Source organism: Sturnus vulgaris, unplaced genomic scaffold (genome assembly GCF_052056855.1).
Source record: "Sturnus vulgaris isolate bStuVul1 unplaced genomic scaffold, bStuVul1.hap1 Scaffold_986, whole genome shotgun sequence".
Lineage (NCBI taxonomy): Eukaryota > Metazoa > Chordata > Aves > Passeriformes > Sturnidae > Sturnus > Sturnus vulgaris.
The window spans coordinates 30748-43428 of record NW_028276856.1 but is presented as its reverse complement, the minus strand read 5'-3'; the positions used below and the strand labels follow the sequence as shown (position 1 = coordinate 43428).

Here is a 12681-nt window from a genome sequence, read left to right as displayed (position 1 = left end):
CGGGGCTGCTCTCAATCCATCCTCCACCCAGCCTGTATTTATGCTTGAGATTGCTCCAGCCCAGCTGTGAGCCTTGCCCTTAGCCTAGCTGAACTTCGTGAACCAACTTCTCAAGGCTACTAGGAAGTTTTACAGGTGCACAAGAGAAAGGCTCAGGTACTCGTTTTCTCAAAAGTATTATTTTAAAAATACAAATGCATTGTGTACACCTGAGCATCTAGACTTGAGCCCTGTCAGGAAAATCATCCCCAGTGACTATTGGTGGTGTAATGGCAATGTGGAAACACACACAGCCTTTTGCCTGCCCCAGGCATGCTCTGAAAGAGGTCTTCTGCTTTTATTTTATTTTTATTTTCGATTTTTTTTTGTGCTACAGGGTGCTTAGTTGGTGAATTTTCATCAAGGAGAAGATAGGGTTATTGAGTCCAAAATAATAGGCCTTTAGAAAGTTATAATACTAGGTACTTAAAATTATTTAAACTGACCTCAATTCCTAAATCATAATCATCTTGCAGAGGCCAAGAAGAGAGTCAGATTATTCTGGTTGCAAAAGCTGCCTCCATTTTTGCTGCTATCAAGGATAGGAGTAATTGTCTATATTAATAAACTGTATTACTTAACATCTCTCACCACTGCTCTTGAAGACTGCCTTTAACACCTGGGGCAAAATGTATATTAATACAAATTACTTTTGATTAAAACCATTATTATTATAGCACAAAAAGGAAGGGGGTGGTAGAAAGGAATGTTCTCTTTTTAAATATTTAAATGCTCATTATACCAAAGTGATACAAATTGCTGGCTGACTGACAACTTGCTAATAATAGCTTAAAAATGCAGATAGAGCTATTATCCCAATTGACACTAATTGGAACTCCTTTGGCAGCCTGGGAGGGCAGGACAGGAAGGTTTGATTGTTTCCTCAAGCTGGAATTGGGCTGGTAAGGAAGTGTGGGGAAGATGTGCTGTGGGTAAACAGGTTTCCATCTGCAGACATCAGAATTCATTATGCTATATTTCAAGAAACTGCTCTGAAGTGCTGTCTTGTGCCTATGTACAGTTTTGGGGAGGTTTGTGGTGCTCTGGGAGGGTCTCACAGTGCCCAATTTGCCTGGGCTGAGTTAGCACTGTGGGAATCCAAACTGTAAATGCTCAAGTCTCACAAAACAGCTATGATGTCTTCTGGGTATTATGAAAATTCACTGAATTATATATTTTTTAAAATGCAGTCTTAGAATAACTATACCACATGTATATATTCCTTCACTAATTTTTGTGTATCTTCTCCAAGCAAGGTTTGCTTCCAGAACACATTGCTTGAGTTTTAATGTTTTGGTACACAGAAACAGAATGTGGCTATTGTCGTCTGAGTGTCCTAACAGTGAAAATTAAAGCATTTCCATGTGCCAAAATTAAATATCTGTGATTAAAGATGTTCTGTTTCTCAGCTATATGTTTTCAATGCTAACTAGTTCATGAAAATAAAACATTGAAGGTATATTAACATATGGTGGAGTTGAGACACTCCAGTTCTGGCTGAGAAATATAAGGCATGAATTTATGCAGCTCTTTACCTGTTTCACACAGTACCACTCTCTCTTTCCTTCAGGTGGTGTCTCTATTGTTACATTTGTTTGACTTGATGATCTTAAGGGTCCTTTTGAATCTAAATGCTTCTGTGATATGTTGGTGCAGGTGTATCCTTGCAGGTGTATTTCAGCTATGTTGCTGAAATATGTTGTAGGAAATTGTTTAGATAGGAAAAAAACAGAAAAGGTACTTTTTTTCACCCCCACAAATATTTTCTTAGCATTTAACATTTTTCTTTATAATTTATGAAGTTTCTTTGCACTGAAGTGGCTGGTTAGGTACATGATGTGCATTGCATTTGTAGCTCAGCCACTGCTGTTGCTTCTGGCCAAGCCATCTCACCTTGCTGGGCTTCCTCCCTGCAGGCCTCTGGGAGAGCATGAAGCACCATGACAGATGAAGTGTTTTGTTGTCTAACAGTCTGTTCACATTTCATCTCTTCCATCTGCAGTAAGTGGTAACATTGTTTAATTTGGAGATGGATGTAGAAAACAAGAGGTGATTTTTTTTTGCACACGCTCTGTATACTTTTCTTTAAAAAGGAGTTTCTGAGCTGGTTTATTCTGATAGAAATCAAATATCTATCAGGGATGGAGCAGTGAGAATTTTTAATAAATATCATAATGATTTTCACACAGCCTCTCCAGCTAACAAATGTTTCAGTCTCTATCAAAAGAATAATGCACAGAGTGTCTTTTTTTCTTCCCTGAAAGATATAGGTTCAAGGATATTTGTTCACTTGTTAACACAAAAAACAAAAATTAAGAAATCGCTACTCTTTCAGTAACAAATATTTTCTGTAAAGGGAAGTGAGCTCTTTTGCAGATAACATGAGGACTAAGGGAACTGCTTGGGCTCATCAGAAGAGCATTTGGTGATTACTAGAGTTTGCACTGGGACTTGCTCAGTATCTCTTACGATAAAGCAGTCAGCCATAATTTAGGAGACATAGTTTAAGGGACAAAGTTCGCATTTAAATAATGGCTGTTGGTAGCTCTGAAGGAGCTGTTACTGGCATACTCTGAATAAACAGCATTTTAAAGACTCACTTTAATAATTTTCAAAAAATCTCTTGATGTTTTTCTGCTCTAGATCATGATGGCTAGTGGCTGGGTTCCTGCAAGATTCCCATGCCCAGACATTTTCAGATCTTTCCTTTTCTTTTGGTTAGGACCATTCTGAAAAATACCAGTCTCCTGGCATGAACAGAGCAAGTACTTGCTTGTGGCATCAGAATTAAACAATTCAGAGCCTGAGCCTGAGCTCCCCAGGTGAAGTGAGGTATGGGGGACCAGACCCCCTCCCAGCTCCCCATTTCATGGGCAGGGTTTGTGGGGAATGGCTCTAGTTTTGGCTTGCCAGGTTAAGTTTGGCTGCATCTCCACCATGGGCAGTCAGTCTCCATGCAACAGCAGAGAGATGGAGATGATGGATAGAGCTGCTGGCTCTCTGTGTCACTCTTGGGCAAGACAGGCTTCTGAGAACTTGATTTCAACATCCCTGTCTGGGTGAAGGGGAGTGCCTATGTGTAAGGGAGACAGTGCCTACCAGAAGAGCAGCCACATGTCAAAATGCAATGATTGATGTATTTCTGGGGAAAAAATAACCTGAAAAGGTGTTAAGCTTGTTGGAGGTGGGCTGTGATGTCAAACTGCCTATAGCATCCCCAGTGGGGACATTTATCAGCATAGGGTTTGCTCTCTGTGCTGATTTCCTAGAAAGACTTTTATTACTTTATTTAAATCTTGCTTGCATTTTGCTGCCAGATGCCCTTACTGCAGTGTTATTGATTAGCTTATGCAACATGATAGATGTCAGTCTGCTGCCACCAAAAAGAGCTCAGTCTGTGTCACAGTTTGTGGCTGGCTCTTGTGGAGACAGTGAGGGATTTAGTGAAAACCTCTCCAAAGCCTGCAGTGGAGCTGGAGAGTGGGCACTGCCCAGCGATCCAAGGCACAAATGGGGCTGCAAGCAATGCTGTCCAACAGATAAAAGTTTTTAGAAGCTGATGCAGTCCTAAAACGGAGATTAAAGACCACAGAAATTATTTAAAACTCCCTTTGAAGTACTCAATAGCCTATAGACTATATTGCTTAAGACTATAGGCAGAAAAAAGACATAATTCCTTTTTGTGTCTCCAGGATCCCAGGATGCCTGCGAGGGCAAATATTGTTGTGGAGAGAGGTTGGGAGTCTGTGGCAGCAGGCATCTGGACTGTATGCCTGCAGATGTGTGCAATTCATGCACGTCCACATCTGCCCAGGACCTGCTGGGCAGGCACAGCCCCACAGCCCCAGCGTGGCACAGCCTGGCTGAGCCATCCCTGCCAGCACCAAAATGTGATGAGGGGTTTTTAGCATTTGTTGGCAGAGTCAGCTGGAACATTTCAGGCTATGCCATTTGCTGTGTTTGCTTTATTTCTAGCTTGGAATATATGTCTATACAAACATATAAATCAACGCCAATTTGAAACTTATTGTTCAAAACCCAAATTAGCACAAATCTGACATTATTTTGCCACCAGAAATTAAAATTAGTTGTTTCAAATGCCAGATTGAAACCACTCAACAGACTGACATGTAAAAGAAGACTATTTTGATGGCAGAGGCTCAGCTTTCCTTCTAGAGTAAATTGTATCAGTACAAAAAATACATCAGTAATGCCACTGACATACTTGAGGCCATGCCACCCAGAAGGACTTTGACTGCTGCAAGGAGTGAACCTATGTGAATTTCATGAAGTTCAGCAAGGCCAAGTATAAGGTCCCACACCTGGGTCAGGGCAATCCCAAGAACAAATACAGGCAGGGAATGGACTGAGAGCAGCCCTGAGGAAAAGGACTTGGGGCTCTTTGTGGATAAGCAACTTGACATGACCCAGCTTGCAGCCCATAAAGACAACCACAGCCTGGGCTGCATCCAAAGCAGTGCAGGCTGCAGGGAGAGGGAGGTGATCCTGTCCTTCTGCTTTGCTTTAATGAGACCCCACCTGCAGTGCTGCATCCAGCTCCGGGTTCCCCAGCACAGGAAAGACATGGATCTGTTGGAGCAACTACAGAGGATGGGCATGAAGATGATCAGGTATTTAAACTGAAAGAGGGTAGTCTTAGATTGGTTTTACGGAAGGAATTATTTACAATAACGATGGTCAGCCTCTGCAACACATTGACCAATGTGAAATTGTGGATACCCCATTCCTGGAAGTGTTCAGTGTCATTTTGGTTGGAGCTCTGAGCAATGTGGTCTAGTGAAAGGTGTCCCTGTCCATGGCAGGGGGTTGGACCAGATGACTTCTAAAGGTGCCTTCCAACCCAAACCATTCTACATTTTTTCTAGAAAATATCTGTTTACTGGATGCTGTTATTTAGTACCTGTGCTGTCTTTCAAACACTCAAAGCCCATGTATACTTGTGGGCTTTGCAATGGTTTCTTCTGCAGGGAGGTTTTTGACATGTGCAGGCTGCAGGGAGTGAATGGTGGGGCTTTTTCTTTCCTCCCTGTGTCTCACAATTCAGTACACACTAACTGTGAGCTCTGTGAGCACTGGAGTCCTCCAGGCAAGGGCAAGAACATTTTGAAGTTTTTCTTTCTTTCTACCCTTCACTGAGCATTATTCAGCATGATTTCCACAGTCCTTTTGCTGTGCTGCTAGCCCAGCAGTCAGCTTTTCCTCCTCACTGAGCTCAGTGGGAGTTCATACAGAAGTTTATTAGTCTGAAAATTAGCCCTGAAAGACACAGAGCTGCCAGAATACCACTACAACCACTGTGTCTCAAATCAGTGTGGTCCCTGCCACAAATCACCTCAGTTTTCCCACCATATAGCCATCTATCTTGCTAGATCTGGCTTCTACCTGAAAGTGGGATCTGTTTTAAGTATGGGCAGGCTTAGGTGCTGCTTCTAACCTAGCAGGAGTGAGGTCCAGCACACACCTGCTCCTAATGGGAGTAGTTGTGATGGTGCCTCAGATAACCTTGAAAATGGTGATGTACAAGTTCTTTTCCAACATGGAAAACAACAAGCAGTGAATCCCTTTGTATTATTTATTTTAAAATTTAGTTTGTATACATTGACTGTTTTTATTGGTGATTCATCTGCAATGAAAGTTTGCATCATAGCATCAGAGAAGTATAGCTGGTAGCAGGGGGAAAGAAGATAGAACTCCAGATGCCTTGGCATCTGGTGAGATGGATGTATCATTTCAGGACTATCCTGAATATATAGTAATCAGATATTTTAATTAAAAAGATAATTACAGTCACATTTTTTTCTTTTATATTGCATGGATTCATGCCCACAGGTGCCTTTGTTGTGAATCTGAGGGATAGAATTTATTAAGAGCTTGGCTTTCAAATAATAAATCTACAATATTGGATTAATTCCACAGCAAATTATTCCCTTTGGAGCTGGGGGATACATCATGCTCTTTCCATGATTTCCATCAGGTTTAGAAGGGATGGCACCTTGGGTGACCTGGAGAAATCCCAGGAACTCTCTCTCTCTACTAAAAAATCCCTCAAACATTCACCAAACACACATGAGGAGGCTCACAGCCTCCCTGCAAAAAAAGAAAATAATTTTATATTTCTTTCCAGTCTCAGATCACTGTTGCTTGGATCCAAATCTCGTTTCAGACCAACAAGGGAAACAACTCCATCACTATCACCAAAGGAAGTATGTTGCAAAAGCCTCAGAGTAGTTTTTATTTAAAATGTTACTATCATAAAATTCCAGACTATGAAATGAAGACCTTGGATTCCAATTCAAACATTATCCATCCCCCTTTTTAAAATATATTGATACATAATCACAGAACATAAAACATGCTGCAGTGATACAAATATATTTTCGATACAGAAAGTACAGTACATTATAAACCATGAAAACAAATTGAGGCACTAGACTGAACATCAGTTCTGTTCTGCACTAGCTGTGAAGCTGATAGACTCGCTTTCAATGAACAAAAGAACACTTGCTTGTTTAGTAAACATAACTTTACAGGTCATATCAAATAATGTGCTTTGTTGTGAGACATCACCAGGGTTGCTGGTCCTTTCAGAACCACAACACACCTACACAACATGTGTCACTGCCACAATATGAAAAATAATAACTTTATTGAATGTACAACTCAAAAAAACCCCAAACCTCTTCAGTTATTAAATAAATAATTCTTTCATACAGTGGTTAGTTTATATTACACAGCATTGGCCATTAGGACAAATGAAGTTTAATAAATAATGCACGGGAATATCTCATTTACGCCTCCGTTCGTAATTCTGTGCTACGCTTCCTTCGGAGGACCCTGCAAAAAATGAAGCAGATTGAAGCACAAAGTACAGCCTTGCATGAACACCAGCAAGCACAAGAAGTGTCAGAGACCTGCAGCCAGCTGGCACCATCCCTGAGCTGCTTTGATTTGGTTTTAGCTCAGACTACACTGTCCTCCAGAAGGCTGAAGGTTTTCCCACCTCTCCTCTGCTGAGCTGCTTGAAGCACCATTAACTCAGAGCCCCTTCACCTCCCAGTAATTCATCTAACTGATGGGATCTAAGCATTCAGGTCAACGTGTGGTAGAGGGTTTCTCCACAGACATATTCCTGTGCAGTCATTCCTGTGCAGTCAGCTCTTTGCCAGCTCTTTGAAACTCTCCCTGTCCACAAGCCCTGCACACAGGGATAATTTTACTGTACACTGCAGCAGGAGCCAAGCTCCTCACATGTACTCAGACAACCATGCTGACAAGCTGCAGGCTAAAATAGTCTCAACTAACATTTTTAATGTTTAGTAATGGTAGATCTCTCCTCCTTGCTTATTTAAAATGAGAGTGAAATCCAGAGAGCCCTTCTTGAGTGAGGCTGTCCCCAAACCAGAGACTGAGACATCAGCGTCCCTTTACCCTGCTTTAGCACCTGAGGCTGTAAATCAGCAACATGCTGACACCCAGAGGGACAGCAGGAACTCCTGCCCAATACCAGGGAGCTCAGGGGCTTTTTGCAGAAGAAAACCACAGCATGGGGTAATGGTCCTACCCGGTTAAATATCCTCCAAAAGGGAGAAGCGAGGGTAATCCTAACACTTACTATTCCTGATCTTGCTTTGATTACACAGTCCTTAGGACCTATCTTCTGTAGTGGAGCAGAAAAAACTTCTCACCATTTCCCCCTCAAGGAATCAGGCAGAAAAGCAGTGAATTCTAGTTTTACCTGTCAGACAGGTGTTACATGGCCCAACAGAGTAAAACGTCATTATTCCCTTTTGTTAGAAATACCACATAACAGTACCCTGACTATACCAGCGATTTTGAAATTAGGGCAATGAAATCTTTGCATTTTTAAAAAACACTTTCTGTATTTTACATTCTCACATTAATGTAAATGTAATCCCAGTGGAAACCAAACCCAATTTATTACTTACAGGCTATTTACTTTTGTGATAGCAGATATATTTACAGGTATTATGCATTTAATAGCTATTGCCACTGTAGAAAATTGTACAAAATTATTCATGATATGTAGCAATTTGCAAAATAATGCAGAGAGCAATATTACCAGTCTTGAAGGGGGTTTAATTGAAAATAGAAGTTACTGACAACCATAATTGCGGAATATAGATCACAGCATGTATCCACATAATATGAAGGTGTCAGCTAGTAATTTAACTTTTATCACCCATTTAACAAAACAGTGAGAATATTTCAGAGACATGAAATACACATTTGGTTTTTTATTTTTTTATCTCTTATGCTGGAGAATCAACTGATACTTTATGGTTCACAGTGAGGGATTTCTTCAGTACAGCCCTATAGCACAGGGAAGGAAGGTAGAGCTGTGGGGAGTCTCCAGTTTCCCACAGTGGTTCTGCATGCGAGGGGAGAGGAGAATTCTGCCCTGTATGGATGCTATGGGAAAATAAATTCACAGTATCCATTCAGAGTTTAAAATGTTTTAGGTGAAGTCAAAAGCTGAAAGAGACTCTGAAAGTTTAACAGCCTGATCTGCAGAATGAGGTGGTGTTAATGGCAAAGTTCTATTCCCTCACCTTCTACTCCAAATATTAGGAATAAAGATCTCCAGAGAAGATATCCCTTTACCTGATGAGATCTGGATTTAGACCACAAGTTAAGTGACCCTTGCATTTTCAGCGTCCAAATTTTTCTTGATATGTCAGTAAAATTTAGGCTTTTTTCTTTTATTAGCACCTTGGGGATTAGAAGAATATGCAAGGACAGGGCAGCAATGAAATTTCTCTGAGGAATTCTACCTGAGCTTGCCTGCAGCTTTCCAGCCTGGTCATTTCAAGCATTGAAGTGAAGTGAAAAATCTTGGCTAGCAAAGAAAATCCTGATTCTTTTCCAGAGAACTCTGGATCTACACTACATAAAAACTGCTTCTTCCATCCGCTGTGAGAGAACAAAGAGGCAACGGAATGAAGAGGCTGTACACCACCAAGTATCAAATTTAGTCAAATACATACCAGAATTTAAAGATCTTTTGCCCATAAGTCCAACAAAGGAGTCTGTTTTATGCCCTGAAAAAATATATTTAGGGGTGTTTTAATACATTTTAACTAGGAAGGTTTTTAAAATAACAGGTTCTTGCAAGGAAAGAAGACAGGGTCCGAAACTGCTTATATCACAGACCAGTTGTTCATGTCACTCTCAGACACCAGAGAAGGAGCAGCAGTCTGACTAATCAGACTGAACAGGATAGACCAAGGCACAGGCCAGTTATTGGACATCTTCTCATTAGGTTAGATAGACCTTTGCTTTTTTATTTTTTTTAAAGTATAATGGAAAAACAATGGCCACTAACAGTACAAATTTTATTTCTCTCCCAGTACAATTCCTACTGATCTGAGCAAATGCACAAGAAGGCAGTGTCTTGGTATAGCCTGCATCTGTGTGATGCATCTCTTCTACCTGTTGTTGTTTTATTTCTGTAATGTGGAAGAAAATCCTCCCTCATAGGTCAGGTGGAGCCCTTACTGAAGAGGGAGCCAATGGGACTCTATGTCTGGACACGTCCTAGCTAGACAGTCTGGCTCTATTTTTGGAATATTTATAAGTTCAGGTATTACCTTCCTGTCCCATTAGTAATTCTCAAGACACTGGAAGTGTAGAGGATAAATTACTCCAAGTTTAGGCCTACAGTACATATCAGATTATAGTAGTAGCTATAGTTTCAGATAAGGAATGAAAATAAACTGTTCTTCTTTATCTAAACTGACTTTTGAGACAGACAAGAAGTCTCTCTTTGGAAAGAATTTTGCTTGGTGAATTCATACACAAAGCAGGATACTCAGACCTCACATGTATTAATTCAAGCTGAAGCAGTTTCAGAAAACTATAATTTTTTTACTTTAGTCAGCAGCTAATTTGGCACGAGCTTTGTATCAGACTCTTTATTTGGTCTTCTAATACTAGAGAAAGCATCTTGTGGATAATAGAACACTGGGACACTTGCTGGCCTCTGTGGACAGAGGAGGTTTCACAGTTTCTGTGATATATAAGATCATGTTTACTTAATAAAAATCTTACAGTTTTTCTTTAAACATCATGAGATAATGTCAGAAAATAAATCTATCACTGTGCAGAGCAAGGTAACACCCCAGTGCTGATACCATCTCCTGCTTGGTGTTACACAGAAGCAGAGCAAGGCACACTTATTAATGGGGCAAGATATGGCTTTTCATATGGCAGCACATCATCAATCAGCCCCTCCTGTGAGCAGGAGTCTGATTCTCAGACAATGCTGGAAGCACAGATACAGCATCTCGCATGTGAGGACATGGGTGCTCCCATGAAAGCATTCTTGGGGACTTGGGAATTCATTATTCTAATTTTCCAGATTTTGCCATCTTAATTGCTCCTCTCAGAGTCTGGCAGTAAGCCTGCCTTGCCAACGAGAAAGGCTTACAAAATCCCCCCTTTGGGAAATAAGAGAGAGCTGCAACATCCGCACATTAATATGGATTGAAATCTCAAAGCTCGCAGCAGCTCAGATGAGATACAGGCTCACAGTGGCACTGAAGGGGAGGTTTCAATTCTTTAACAGATCATTTATCCACCAGTGGTGCTGCCAGTCCCTAGCTGAAATCAGTCACCTTCTAAACAATCCTGTCAAATATACTATTCTCTATTAGAATATCTTCTAATGATTGCTTAAAAGATTGGGGTTTTTTTAAACTTACTTTTATGAGAGATCTGGCCATATCCTGATTGGAAGAGGAAAGGAAAGAGAAAAAAGACAAAAAGAGGTGTTAGAAAAGGATTGGCATATACATATGATGCTACTGCAATGCTTTGAAAAATCAAATACAAAAGCTAACCTACACATATTCCACTTAAGGAAATTAGGGAGGTGATTTACGACTGCATTTCTCTTCAAAGAGACTAAAAAACTTTTTTCAGCTTGACCCACACAATACAGATTAGTTTAGCTCCAATTTCTTAGATCAATTATTGGTTCAGTTAACACGTAGAAAATGTGACAATAATTGTATACTGAACCAATTTGGTGATTCAGTGGCGTGTATTCTGACCTATGAACTACCATGCTATCCCTTACTGGGAATTATGTGCTGTAACGGGTACACGCTTAAGATTTTAAAGCCCTCTGTTTTCCAATCAGTGAGTTTATCTCATATAAAACTTAAAAGAAACACCAAACAAAAAAGCCCAAACCTAAAACACCCTCATGGCAGCCTATGGAGCAGATGTAACACATTAACCCCGAGCGATAACCGTGTAAGGTTTGGGCAGGCGCTGGAGAAGAGGCGTGCGGAGCGGCGTGAGCAGCAGTCAGCCCCCCGCCCGGCTCACCGGCATCCCGCTTGCCCATGAGGCCGAAGAACTGCTGGGGCCGGGGTCTGCGGGCCATCCTCTGCAGGAAGTGCTCCAGGGGCAGCGGCAGCTCCTCCTGCGGGGCGACAGCGGGCGGCGCTCAGTGCGGACCCCCCCATTCGGTCCCGCCCGGGGCAGCGCCCGCACAGAGCCCCAGGCTCCGACCCCTCGCTCCCCATCCCGCGGGGCCGCCCGGGCTCACCTTCGCCTGGTCACCGTCCGACCAGTCGGACCAGTAGCTGAGGTCGTCGGTGGTTCCCATCTCCTCGCCCAACGCCTGCGACGAGGCCAGGAGGAGCACGGCCAAAGCCAGCGGGAGCCTCATCGCCGCCTCGACGTCCTGCGGGGGCACAGGTTGGAGCTCTGGCAGCCGGGGGAGGGAGCGCACGGCCCCGCACACACCGGCACAGCCGCCCGGGCGCTGCTGGGGACACACCGCCTCGCACGTACAGCCGAGTTACACCGGCACCCCGCCCCGACTGCTGCACACCCCTCTGGACAGACGCACACCCCGCACCCTCACAGCGGCACACAGCTCGGTGTGCTCCCCAGCACACATACACACACAGCCAGCCGTGCCCCTCCACACACGCACATACAGAGAGGACATAAACACACCCTCACACGTCCACGCACATCTAGGATTCACACTTCCCAAATACACACACGCAGCCAGATACATCCCCTTCATACACTCATTCAGGTACACATGCATCCCCTTACGAACTCGTGCAAAGAGCTACACACCCTAAATGCTCACACTCACGTAGGGATGTAGCTGTCCACGCGCACAAACACAGAGACACGTGTGTCCAGAGGTGCACACTCATCCCTTTGCACATCCAGGCAGATACATAAGGACAGGCACAAAAACATGCCGGCACATCCAGAGGCACGCACGTGCGGCCACACAAGCGCGTATAGGTAACCCCCTCCCAGAAAGGCACACACATACAGAGCGGGACAAAAAAGTACACACGCACACTCCTCACAACCACGGGACAAGCGGACCCCTCGCACACGGGCACGGCCGGCCGGGCTCCCGCAGCGCACGCACCGTCTGCAGCGGGGAGGGCGGGCGCTGCTCTCCGAGCGCATTGGCCGGCCGCAGGAGCGCTCCCCACTTTATATACCTGGAGACGGGGAGGGCCGAGGCAGCCTCATTTGCCTAAGTGCAATTACCCCCGGTTTTATCGTCCCAGCCCCGTGACAGCCCCCGCCCCGGCGAGCAGCGCCCGCCCCCCGCTC

General features: G+C 43.3%; 1 protein-coding gene across 4 annotated transcripts; it reads right to left on the bottom strand.

Annotated features, from left to right (window-relative positions):
• Nucleotides 1-6264: 6264 nt before the first annotated feature.
• Nucleotides 6265-12616, bottom strand: LOC106854500 (protachykinin-1). Of its 4 annotated transcripts, none has more exons than XM_014878478.2 (6): nucleotides 12491-12616; nucleotides 11636-11773; nucleotides 11413-11509; nucleotides 10782-10805; nucleotides 9066-9119; nucleotides 6265-6894 (listed from the first exon to the last, which is right to left on the bottom strand). In XM_014878478.2, exons 2-6 carry the CDS (start codon nucleotides 11756-11758, stop codon nucleotides 6845-6847), a joined length of 348 nt encoding a protein of 115 aa, XP_014733964.1. In that variant the 5' UTR covers nucleotides 11759-11773; nucleotides 12491-12616; the 3' UTR covers nucleotides 6265-6844. The 4 variants fall into 4 exon arrangements, with proteins under 4 accessions (XP_014733964.1, XP_088014916.1, XP_088014917.1 ...); XM_088158790.1 differs by having other exon boundaries at nucleotides 12417-12593; XM_088158791.1 differs by lacking the exon at nucleotides 9066-9119.
• Nucleotides 12617-12681: the final 65 nt, after the last annotated feature.